This window comes from Protopterus annectens, chromosome 15.part0, assembly GCF_019279795.1.
Source record: "Protopterus annectens isolate FY-2018-M chromosome 15.part0, PAN1.0, whole genome shotgun sequence".
Lineage (NCBI taxonomy): Eukaryota > Metazoa > Chordata > Ceratodontiformes > Protopteridae > Protopterus > Protopterus annectens.
In genome coordinates this window covers 234,271,136-234,284,212 of record NC_056749.1, presented here as the reverse complement: position 1 = coordinate 234,284,212, position 13,077 = coordinate 234,271,136, and the positions used below count along the sequence as shown (strand labels likewise).

Genomic DNA, 13,077 nt, shown 5'->3' with positions numbered 1-13,077 from the left:
AAGGTGTTGAGAATTGAAAGATCTAGGAATGGGCGCCAGCTGCCCTCTTTTCTGGGTACCATGAAAAGTCTGGAATAGAATCCTTGACCTATCTGTTCTGCAGGAACAGGCTGAATTGCCCTTATAGAGAGCAGGGATTGAACTTGGCTTTGTGCCTCTGCCCACTGGTTTGGAGGAAGGTCTGGGAACCCTTTTGGGGTTGGCAGTGAATGGAAGTAAAATTTGTACCCCTGGGATACAATGTTGAGGACCCATCTGTTTTTGGTGATGGAAATCCAGTTTTTTGCATGAAGGGCAAGTTTTCCTCCTAGGGGCAAAAGCAGTTGGGCAGAGGTGGGGAGTGGAGTTGAGAAGTCACTGGGAATTCTTTCCGTAAGGGGGTGGCTTAGCACTCCCTGCTTTAGAGGTGGAGACACTCCATTGCTTTGATCTCTGCATACCCTCAGACTGTAATCTGGGGGGTTTGTTTCCCCTGGGTCTAGTTTGAGATGGTCTAGAGGGGGATGGAAAGTACCAATGTTTCGAGGGGCAATGCCTACTGAATGTAGGAGGCTGTACTTGCAAGAATTCTACTATCTGCATAGATTTAGCTTTTTCTTCCACCTTTTTAAGAACCTCTTCTGCTTTAGTGCCAGATTGTCCTTGTTCAAAGGAGCGTCTAATAACTTTGATTTGACATGGTCTGGCAAGGTCTGCTCCTTAAGCCAAGCATGCCTTCTCAGTATAGAACCAGTGACTGTTGCCCTGGCAAGATGCTTCTAGGGTGTCAAAGCCACACTGCAATGTATGCTTGCTGACTTGGCTTGCAGAATGCATAAACTCTTGCAATTCTTTATTTTCTGCACAGTCTGTAAAGGTAGCTATTTTTTGCTTAATAAGTTCCATAATATGTTGTTGGTACTTCAGCATGTGAAAATGACAATTCAAAGCCCTAATGGTGAGAGTTGTAGAGGTATATACTTTCTTACCCCATCTGTTAAAAGCTCTGGAAACCATGTCCGAAGGGGTGGGATTCTTAGCTGTAGTTGCACTGATACCTTTAGGCCCCTGGGAAATGACCTCTGGGTCAGCAGTAGGATTTTTGAAAAGGAATTTGAGAGAGTCGGGTACTCTTTAGCACCTTTCTGGTTTCCAAGGAGCAGGGGGTAAAGTATCAGGAGTAAGGCTGGACTCCACAAAGACATCAACAACAACTTCCAGGACTGGGGGTATTGCTAAAGGCCTATGTTGTGGCAAGTCTAGAAATTCTCCGAGTCTCTTTGGACTGAGGATAGTCTTGGCATTCCCAATCGAAATGCTCTCTTAAAGTATGTAAGGTTTCACCAAAAGAAAAATCATCTGGAGGAGAGGCAGAGGGAATGGATTCATCTGCATCTGAATCTTCATAAGCAGATAAGGGCATGTCTTCATAATCAGAACCCTCAGTCTCGTCAGACTCTTGGTCTGCTGAAGACTGATCTCTTTCTCTTAAGCAGGGGAAGGCTGACTTCCCTAATCAGCACAATAAGGTCTTCTGCCTTTCTAAGCATTTGATGCTGTGGCAAGGGAGTAGGTGCATGTGCTTTGGTCATCAGTTTTTTAGGCGTAGCGTGTACTTTTGGCCTTAGAAACTCGGTAGTTTTAGACAGAACTGAAGTCGTCAGCTTGTATCGAACATAGGTAGTGCGAAGAACTTCCTCAGAAGCCGGTGCCTGCTCAGTGGCTCCGGACCCATTCAAGGTAGAGACATCTGCAGGTTCCATAGTCAAAGAAGAGTCTCGCAGCATACCGGACTCCGAACTGGTCTTGGTAGAGGACTGTGAATCCACTGATGCGGGCATCAGGGGCTGCAAAAGTGCCTCACTGAGTACCAGCGAACTGGCGACTAGCTTAAACGAAGCATTGTTGGCAGCTTCGGACCTGTGCGGTCTGTCTCTGTCTTTATCCTTACGTTTTTTCGGAATATCGGTAGTTGGATGGCTTACCACAGCCATTTTGGAATACGGAGATTGAGAACGAAAGTATTTAGTGACAAAAAGGGCCCAACGACAAATGGTTCGGGCATTGAACAAGGCACAACACTGACAGCGAGGTACGTCGTGGTCTGGGCCTAAACAGGTGACGCAGTAAGAATGAAAATCTCGGTGTGGTATTTGCTTTCCACAGGCAAGACAATTGTTAACTTTTTCTGACATCGGTTAGAGCAAGAAAAAGGGATCCCCAACAAGGTACTTAGCTTTAGAAGACTTCAGGATGATTCAGTTTGTAAACAAAAACTCAGGTAGTGGCTGACCGGCACACTCATGCAAACTGCTTCTGCTTCGGGCTCCTCGGCAACAATGACTGATGTAATGGCGTCGGCTTGCCTGTTTTTATACCGCCGACAACCTGACGTCAGTCCTGGAGCGACAGCAACCGACGCAGAAATACTAAGTCTCTGGCATTTGGGCCGACTGAGGGCTTCCTGCAGACAGATAACCCAAGTGTGATGACTGCAACAGTGAAACACGAAGATCATCAGCAAGTCAAACATGCACTAAACTAAAGATACCACTAAATATCTGTAGTTAAAGGAGGAATGCCATTACTAGGTTCCTCTTACTACTTAGCTAGATGTCATTCACTGTCAGCAAAAGAATTCTTTTCTAACTGACCCTAGCCAAGACCTCTTAAAACTCGAAAAAAACAATAAAATTAAAACAAAACAAAATGCAATACAAGAAAAAGCTATTAACAAAAACAGAAGTAACCAAACCTTAAACGAATAACTTCAATCCAAAATCAAATGCAGACAGAGGTCAATAAATGTCAGGTAGAGAAAAGCAAGTCAAACAAGCACTACAGCTAAATAAAGATGCCACTAAATATTTGTAGTTAAATGAGGAATGTTATTTCTCAGTTCCTCATACTAATTAGCTACAGCAGGAGACAGGTTTTAGCTTTGTGTTGGGCAATGTTTGTTTGAAAGCCTGAATCGACAATGACTGACATTAACAAATACTGCAAGAGTCTTACCCAAAGACAAGCATTTTCAAATATTGCATTCTGACAATTTTAAACTAATATTACTGTGACGTGTTTGATAACCAGGTGAGTTTGTTGGTCATCAGACCCTTTTCAGCCATGACCTGATCCCCATGAGCAAAAACTGTGAGCATAAAATGTTGAGATGACCATACAGTGTAGGAACATTTACAATATATTGCCAGTCAAGAAGTTGACAAACAAAAGATAAACTGCATACAATACATAATAGAGTAGTCATGAATTCCAGTATGTACAGTTACTGATATATGTATAATATAAACAAAGTGTTTCTAGTGAAAAGAGATGTATTTAATCAAAGCATTGAAAATTAAGGGTTTTAGCAATTATGTATAGTTGATACTTAATTTATCTGTTATCTTTGAAGCAGCTGCAGCACGAGTTCTTGAGCACTGCATTTCTTTTACTGCAGCTTTGAATTTATCTAGGTAGCTTTATGTTTTTGCCAGTAATGTATGGAACATGTTATCATGCTAAGTATATATAATGTCACATTTCTTATACCTCTAGAAAAGCTTCTTATTCCTCTTGGAGTTCTTATTGTATTAATCCGACAATTATTTGTAAAAGAACATATTCACTTAGCTGAGACTTCACTTTTTAAATGCAGCATATTGTAAACTGTTAATTCAAATAAGCATGTTAAACATTTTTCACTACCTGGCTTTTAAATACTGAAACACAAAGAAGCAATACAACAAATATACATACACACCAAAATAGTTGTTAGCATCTGAAAGCTACCATTTTTATGCTACTTACTGGTACTGGACATGCTTGCAACACTCCTGTGGAAGGTAGCCCTCTTCAACAATAACATTTTCACAGCTTATTCTCTGGCCACGGCCATCAATGACTGCTTTACATCTACAAAACAATATGGAGAAAACTGTAGGTAATACTACGAATTAATTATGACTATAACAATAATCTCATGAATGATGACAAATCAAGGAACTAATCTCGCTTTCTTGCACAACTTGAAAATGTGGTTTATTCTGTTTAACTATAGACACATATAGGTTAAGACCACAAAACCATGTGTCTAAAACACAAGACTTTCACTGTCCTTGTATGCTAAAACTAAACACAATAAGCAATATTTTTCCAACTGCAAAGATGAGGTTTGTACTGTCATTTGACCTCCAGCAAAGGCAAACACCAAACATACAGGATCAGGCCAAATGTTGTGGAGATATTCCCTTACAAAAAAAGGGTGCCATATGTTATGCCACAAGAAATGTATAAACTGCATGGTAGTTATTTGTACTGGAAGATAAAAGCAAAGTAGAACTGTGGTTGTAACATATAAATACCTCAGAAGTACCACCTTTTAATGATCACAAGAAGAAAATATTGAACAATTTAAAGTGCATCCATTTAATTAATCTCCAAAAGAAAGATGTGCTTTCCCTGGAAAGAGAAGCAAGTTTGCTCCTTCCTACATCAGTGGCATGCTTCATATTTTTCAGTTGGGTAATCTGCTTCCATGTTGCAAAGCAATAAATTCCTGATTACTTCTGGGTTCAGGGATGGGCACTGCAGGAGCCAACTACAGAGAAGGATGAGAAATTAAGAATTACTGCCAGCTCTCTCATACTATGGAGGTAAGGGCATATCACAGCTGTGCATCTCTTGTTACTGAATCTCCAGTGAAGAGCAGTGACCTATAGCAGAAGTTATCTGAAAAGGGGGGGGGGGTTGTCTTGACAGCTAGCTGACAGAAGCAGATGAAATCTCAAATCTTTCCCACTGCATATCCCTCACTTCAGCATGTACATAGCCCACATAGACATAAAGGTTGCATCAGAAAAATATCCTAACAACTGTTTGGATGACAGCCTGGTCTCAACTGGTTACTGTCCTGAAGGGTTGAATGTAGGTGAAACCACAATCTGACAGACAGTCAAAGCAGGCAATATTACTGAACTCATCAAGTCCATTTTCTTTTTCATTATCGGCTCATTTTACTGGACACAAGTCATTTTCAAGAAGTTTACAAATGAACATTTTCTTTCTTTGATGATGCACAATTTTTCGTTCTGTTGTGAAGATAACATAGTTCATAGTTGAGTAATGATCTACTGTAGTACACACTTCTAAAGAACAATATATTTCAGAAGAGTGCCACCTTGAAAATATCAATGTATTCAGAAACAACTTGAAGCACATCACTGTGGCCATTAGTCCTTTCCTCTTCTTCATATTTACAATTCAGAGGTGTACAAAAAGTGGTGATATTTGGTGGGGTTTCAGTAAATTACTTGATCCTTGTTGCATCATCATTGTTACGGCTGCTGGGGGATGCATGCATCTAACAGCCACAAACTGAAACATATTACTGTGGTATAGCTTTTACTTTCATCACAAGAAAACATCAGCAATATGCAAAGAAAATGACTGTCTGAGAGATGGGGAGAAGCAGGCTGTGCATGAAAGCAATCACTGTTATATGACAATAAATGTGTCTGAGCAGCAGGTTGTAAGACATTACTGTGGCCATTACTTCTTCACCTTTCTTGACAATAGCACATGTGCACACAAAACAGGCCATCTTTTTGGGGAATTTGTAGGCAAAAGTAAAGGGCAATTACAAGATCATGTCTGCTTACAAAACAGCTATTTTTGAGGAGTAGGATGTATATGAAATCAAAAGACAATTAAATTATTACTGATATGACCTGCAAGAGGGCCACTATTTTCTCTCTCTTTTTTTTAACAAATATCAAAGGTTTATACAGAAGATAACTGTTTTGGTGGGAGGTCATGTTTGTGAAAGAAAATGACAATTACATTATTACTCTTACATAACAATATCGTTTGCTGGGCAGGGCAGTGTAGCTGTTTAAGCAGCAAGCCTAATTACTGACAGCATTACTTCTTTTACTTTCTGAAGAAGCAAACATCAGAGGTAGGCAAAGAGAGCATACATCTCTGGTGGAGGGGAGGAGACTGTGTGTGTGTTACAAAATAAGGAGCAGTTATGTGACATGATCAAGGCTTGTCATGAGCAGTCTGCATATTTAAGAGTCTGACAGCAACAAGATGAGAAGCACATTACTGTGGGCATTATTTCATTCATTTTCATCACAATTAAACAACAGAGACCCACACAAAAATAGTGGCTATGTTTAGCAGGCAGTACATGACAGTAAATGGTCACTGCTATCGTTTGATCTCGGCTGTTGATATGGAAGTGACGTATTACGTGTAGTCTGTGTATACTGTGGAGGGGATCTGTGTTTTAAAAAAATCATTACAGGTTTTAATTCAGCAATAGTTATGTGATGACTTCCGAGTCAAATAAAATGTATAAAAGTGTATTCTATTAGAAGAGGCACACATTAATTGAAATGCATATCTTAAAGAACCTGCAACTAGCATTTCTGTACATTATACGCATGATATCCCAACTCATGTTTAACTTATTTAAAATTTCACATTATCCCTATTCTAAAAGTGGTTTAGATTCAGTTCACAATACACATGCATGTTTGCCTTTTCTCCATAGGTCAAACACCTAATACAGAAACCCATTAACATTTTAAAAATTAACTACTTATTTGGCTCAAAGTATTTTTCAGCATGTTAAATATTAATAGAGAAAACAGGAAAGCATGTCTAAGAACAGTGACTTGACACTGAGAATTAGAATACAACTATCCCATTACCTCTATCTAAAAATACAACATAACTAGCTTATAAATGCATATCCAGAGTTGAGAAATATGTCAAATTGTTTCACATGCATAATCATAATACTACACTTTAATAACAGTTATACATGTCCCTTAGAATGTGGCAGACTGCCAAGAAGCATTACAGTCTATTTCCATTAAAAATTAGTATAAAACAACTTCTCAGGTGGAGAAATGCAACATATGTCCAGTATATATTATTCAGCTGTCACTGCATCAGAGGTAAAATTTATAAACATTTTTCCAAATAAGTAACACTTTTGGGACTGCAAAGTTGGCATGATCAAAATCCACATATTGAGTGGGACAAAAAGCTACAGATTCAGCACTTCACTGCAATAAACATCCCTAAGAACAGAATGAGAGTGATTTGTCCATTTTTTACCTAGCTGTTACGCCTTCATCCAGTAAAACATTTTCTAAGAACTCAGAGTAGCTCTAGCATATGGTGTTTTATACGAACACAGACAATGCAGAGTTTCACAGGTATTTCACTACTACAGTTTGTCATGTTTCATTACATTCAGTTTGTATTAGAAATGGGCACATCACTTCTACTTATGGCTGGAAATGCAACATATATCTTTACTAAGCTGTAATTACATCAGAAGTTGAATACATTTCACCAGACAAAGCAACATTTTTGTGATTGCAATTTGTCATGACAAACTGGTCTGTACTGAAATCCTTTCATTTTGTAACTAGCTATCCTGTTGTTATTCCATGAATCTGTTAAAAGGAGACTACTCCATGGCCCCTTTATATGGATCTATATCATCAGATCGAATGTTTAAAATCTTGAACGCTCTAAAGAGTAAAAATGCTGGAACTCGAAGAGGTTTTTTTGAGATTGTGGTACACTGAAGATCAGAATATTTGTCCTTTCCTCACTCTAATGCGATTTCTGAGTTGGACTATATATTTAGATGGGGGAGTGGGGCGGGGTGTAGCCCCCCCCCCACAATAAGGAGTTAGAGTTCTGGCATTTCACTCTTTAGAGCATTTGAGATTTTAAACATTCAGTCTGATATAGACCCCTTTATACACAGCTACCAAAATGCATGGTATCACAGGCATTATTGTTTTATTTTGTATAGATATACAACTTCTACTTAAGATGTCAAATGCAGCATATGTCCACAATATGTGTGTACTAGATTACCATTACATCAGAAGTAAAAACTCATTTACATTTCACCAGATAGGTCAACAGTTCTACCAGTGCATATATGTCATGGTCTAAACATCATATGCAGAGAAGGGCAATATACTGTGGCCAACATCAAGACTAAGATGCACTGAAACTCAGGATCAGAATGGCAGCCACAGATGCATTACACATCTGAGTTTCTAAGGACATTTCTGTAATGTTTTTGCAAGATCTGTCAAAATGCTTGAAATACTACTACTTTGGCCTATGCACGCACAGTGAGTAAAATGTCACAATCTGGCATTTGCATTGCACTTGATTACCATTACAAAAGGGTACATGAGCAGAATGCAACATGTACATGCATTATGCTGTTATTACATTAAATGGTAAAGGCAGTATTTTGTCACTGCAAATGCTGCATAGCCCAAACATCACATGTTAAGGGCAATGCACTATTGTTAAAATCAGAAGAGAGAGGTTTCAAAATCTCTAAAGGTGGACTTGCAGTCATAGGTGCACTGTATACCTGAACTTCAAATGATAAATATATGAACATTTTATTTATACCTGTCAAAGCCATTTGAATTACTCACTACTCAGGAACAGAATGCAGCACATGTTAAGAATGCATGTGAAGTAGGTTATCTTCACAACAGAACTAAAAATCATGAGTCATCATAAAAAGAAAAATGTTATTCAAGCTACATGACTGGATGTGGGCAAACTGGCTGGATCAAATATGACAAACTGTATTTAACTTAATACAACAGAAATGCAATTTCAGATGCATTCTGTGAGGGAGTACTCTATTACAGTTTGATTATAAACTCTCAAAAGGAAAATGGCATATGACAATTTTACAATTCTACAAATGCAGGGAATTACAGGAGTTTATATTACAGTACAATGTGTATTACACTTGATTGTCATTGGAGGCATACAACTTCTGTGCAGGCTGCAGAAAGCACCACATATCCAGAATGCATCTGTACTAAGCTGTCATTACATCTGAAGTAAATATATACACATTTCAACAGAATGTACCATTTCTGACTGTGCAAATTTGTTGTGGCCTAAACTCCATAGGCTTATAAAGGCCATGTGGTACAGACAAACTCAGAATTAAAACATTTGAAATTCCATGGATAGAGTGCCAGTCAAAGGTATATTGTATACAAGACAGTCCAAATAATTGTTCTCTCAAAAGGAATGAGCATACTGCATGAGAGACAGGCACATGTGGCCATTCAATGTCAAAGTCTGGCACAATAAATTATACTTAAATTCCATTTACTGTAAGCATACATCTTCTCAGCTGATCGATGCAACATCTGTCTCCAATATATCTTTACTAAGTTGACATGATTTCATCAGAAGTGTGTAGTGTGTATGTGTGTGTGTCCCCTTCATATAAACAAAATCCGACTTGCCTGACTTTCATAACATCTAGCTGAGAACACCAACTGCTTGGAACACTGACATTTAACTAAAGGTAAGTAACTGCTTGGCCAGCATGTTGACCTTTGCCCCTGACCTTCATAGTAGTGCAATCTTGGAGTTAGTATATTTAGTTGTGAGGTGGGGAGTAAAGCCCCCCATGTGGGTGTGTTTTCTTTGCTTCCATTTCAGGTTGTCGGGTTGGCCAATGGGTTACTTATTTTTAGTTAAATGGTGTTCTAAGCGGTCTGTGTTTTGGACTTTTGGTGTTCTCGGCTCGGTGTTATGAAAGCCGGGTAAATGGGAATTTGTTTATATGAAGTAGACCAGTGTGTGTGTGTGTCTGTGTGTGCATATATATGGTTTACTATCAAAATGTCGAACATGGATGCTTCACAGATGGAAAAACAAATTACAGATGTCTGAATTTGTGTGTTGCTGAGCATTCCATGTTCAAAATTCCTATCAGCGAATGCTCGAAAAACTGCACACAGATCACGGCACAGTGTGGTTTGGGATATTCATCTCATTCTTCACTGTAGTGCGATCTCAGAGTTGGAATATATAGTTAACAGGGGGTGTGAGGGGGGTGCAGGGGGCTTGCCCCCCTGCAAAACCGTGATGTAAAGTATAGGAATTTCAGCTAAGTGTGCTCCTAAATGGCAGTCACTTGCTCTGTTCGACAATTTTGAATCAGATTCAACATTGTGCGCAGTCGGACCAGAAAATTTTTTTCACACAGTACATATTTAACCAGACAAAGCAATACTCTTGTGACTGCAAACCTAAAATCAATAAAACCCCACATAAAAAGGAAACAATTTACTGATGTTAATTTCAATGGTTTTAGACGCATGTTGCAGCCATGTTTTGCTGTCATTGCCTGCAAGTTTTGTAAAAACAAGTGTCAAAGTCTCTAATATCCTCTTTTACAGAGGCACCAAACATAAGGTTTCATACGCATTTCATAACCACAGTCTGGCATGTTGCATTATTCCTGGTTTCCATTATAAGGGTATACATAACTTCTTCTCAAGTTGTGCTATGCATTATCCATCTAGAATGCATCTTTACTGACTTATTTTTGTATCAGAAGTAAAACTACTCTGCATTTTGCCATATAAAGCAAGGCTTTTGTGGCATCAACTAAAATCCATGTGCTGAACAGAACAATTGGTTGTTGTCAGATTTAGCTTTGTGACAAAAAGAACTCAGAGTAGAATACAAGCATTTTGTCATTGTCTGAAAAGTTTATAAATAACTGTCAAAACATGAGTAACATGTGGCTTTTTAAACAGAGGGAATTAAATGTTGGATTTCACAAGCAATTAATTAATCTGACATGTTACATTATTCTTGTTTTCCATCACGGGAGTGTGACAAAGGGAGATACTGCCAGCCCAGCTATCTGGAATTTTGTAAACAATTATATGTCATTTATGGTTATCAACAGGATTCATATAAGATGCTTGTGTTACAATTGTATTAGAACTGTATGTCATGTGGATATCTAACTTGTTTGTATGGATGTGTTAAAAAAAAACAAGTTATGTCCTTAGCATAACGTTCCATCTGTGTTGTCGATCTTCATTCATTCTTGACAGATGGGTTCAGTTCCAACCTCTCGGAACAGACTCAGCCGTTATACAGCTCGCACCAGGCAGAAACACTCAAGCTAAGGTTCTACTCACAATGCCCTTCTCTCCATTACCTCAGATCGAGTTTGCAGTCTAGTATAGAAAAAGACAGAAGCTCTGATAAGTTATAACCGTATAACCTCCCGAACAAGGTCCGATCCATCCTTCAGAAGTCTCTCGGAGGGGGCAGGAGGGTGGGATGTCAAGAATAAATGAAGACTGACAACACAGATGGAACGTTATGTTAAGGATGTAACTTCTTTATCTGATGTTGTCAATCTTCATTCACTCTTGTCAGACGGGACAGAGTCCCAAGCTACTTTAGATCCTGGGTGGCCCTAAGGAAGGATATTCCTGAGTATCGCAAAGCCAAAGGATGCTCTTCTCCTGGAGACCATATCTTATTTGTAATGAGTGATAAAGGTATGAGGAATAGCCCAACCTGCAGCTGCACATATTTCTTCCATACAGGCGTTGGAATGAAAGACAGCTGAAGTGGAAACAGATCTGGTGGAATATGCTCTAACCAGAGCAGGTAGTTTGAGTTTATTCTGATTGTAGACAAATGTGACAATCTCTACGCCATCTTGATAAGGTAACTTGATACTGGTTTACCCAATCCGGGTCTTGAAAAGGATACAAATAGTTGGTCCGATTTTCTAGCAGACTTTGTTCTGTCCAGGTAAGAACGTAATTGTCTGTGGATGTCCAGCAAATGTAAACAGTACTCACCTTTGTTTGAAAAATTTGGAAAGAAAACATGCAAGTTTATAGATTGGTTAATATTAGATTCTGATACCACTTTGGGGAGGAAGGATGGGCTGATTCTTACTGACACTCTCCTTGTGAAATATGATGTAGAATGCTTTCCACATAAAGCTTGTAATTCAGAAATTCTCCTGGCAGACGTGATAACCTCCAGGAAGAGGGTTTTCCAAGATATAAACTTGAGGTCACAAGTAGCTGCTAGCTCAAAAGGCCGTCGAATTAGGCATTGTAAAACTAAGGTCAAATCTCATGGTGCTATAGGGTCTTTGAATGGGGATTTTAGATGCAAATTAAGGAGAATTTTGCATAAATGAGACATTAAGGGATGATCATTAAATCCATTACAAAAATTGGAAATAGCTACTAACTGAACTTACCTGTGGAAGTAGAGGCTCCTGATTCAAACAATGACACTAAAATTTACATGACCTTATCAACTGATGCTGAAAAGGGGTCTATGTTGTTCATACAGGCCCAAATTGAAAACCTTTTCCATTTGCTAAGGTAAAGTTTCCTAGTGGATGGTTAATGGGAAGCCAGAAGAATATTTTGTACTGGAGATGATCAGTTATTTAGCCTAGCAATTACTGGAATTGGATACACCAAGCCATCAGCTTGAGATTTTGGAGACTGGGATGTACCAGGCCCTGCGGGTGAGACAACAGGTCCGGAGCTGGGTCCAGAACCCAAGGACAGTGAACCAGATGAGGCCAAAGGAATGGGAACTAGACTTGGTGGGCCCAATAAGGTGCAATGAGATTTACTTTGCTTCTCAACCTTTAGGCTTTCCTCAAAAACTGGGGAATCAGTGGAGTAGGGGGAAAGGCATAAAGTAGTCCTGGGGTCCAATCGAAAAGTGCATCTTTCGGGGACTCCCCATAAGGGAGAATTAGGGCAAAATACCTGCTGCATTTGTTAGTCATCAAAGAGGAGAACAGAATTCAGCAAGACTGGCTCCAATGACAAAAGATCTTCACCGCTATGTTGTGGTTGAGAGACCACTCATGAGGCAGGAGGATGAAAGTACTCAATTTGTCCACAATCATGCTGGTGTTTCTAGGGATATGCTTTGCTATCAGAAAGCAGTTGGAAGCGATAGCTCATTTCCAAATCCTGAGGGCTTACTGACAAAGGGTAGGATCTGGTTCCCCCCCTGCTTGCTGATGTACCAAACTACCGGTATGTTCTCTAATCAGATTGCAATGGTTCCCCCCCTGCTTGCTGATGTACCAAACTACCGACAAGTTCTCTAATCGGACTGCAACTGTCCCCGAAGGAAGGGCAGACTGGAACGCTTGCAATGCTAAAAGCCTTGCCGTCAGTTTTAGGACGTTGATGTGCAAATTGGCCTCATGCAGGA

The 13,077-nt window shown here is 39.3% G+C and overlaps 1 protein-coding gene across 1 annotated transcript in view; it reads right to left on the bottom strand.

Moving 5' to 3' along the window:
* CHM (CHM Rab escort protein) overlaps positions 1 to 13,077 on the bottom strand; it is a 1,989,252-nt gene that overhangs the window by 337,078 nt on the left and 1,639,097 nt on the right. The window contains exon 10 of the mRNA XM_044057753.1: positions 3,787 to 3,891. Coding sequence (XP_043913688.1) covers positions 3,787 to 3,891 — 105 coding nt within the window. The remainder of the gene's footprint in view (positions 1 to 3,786; positions 3,892 to 13,077) is intronic.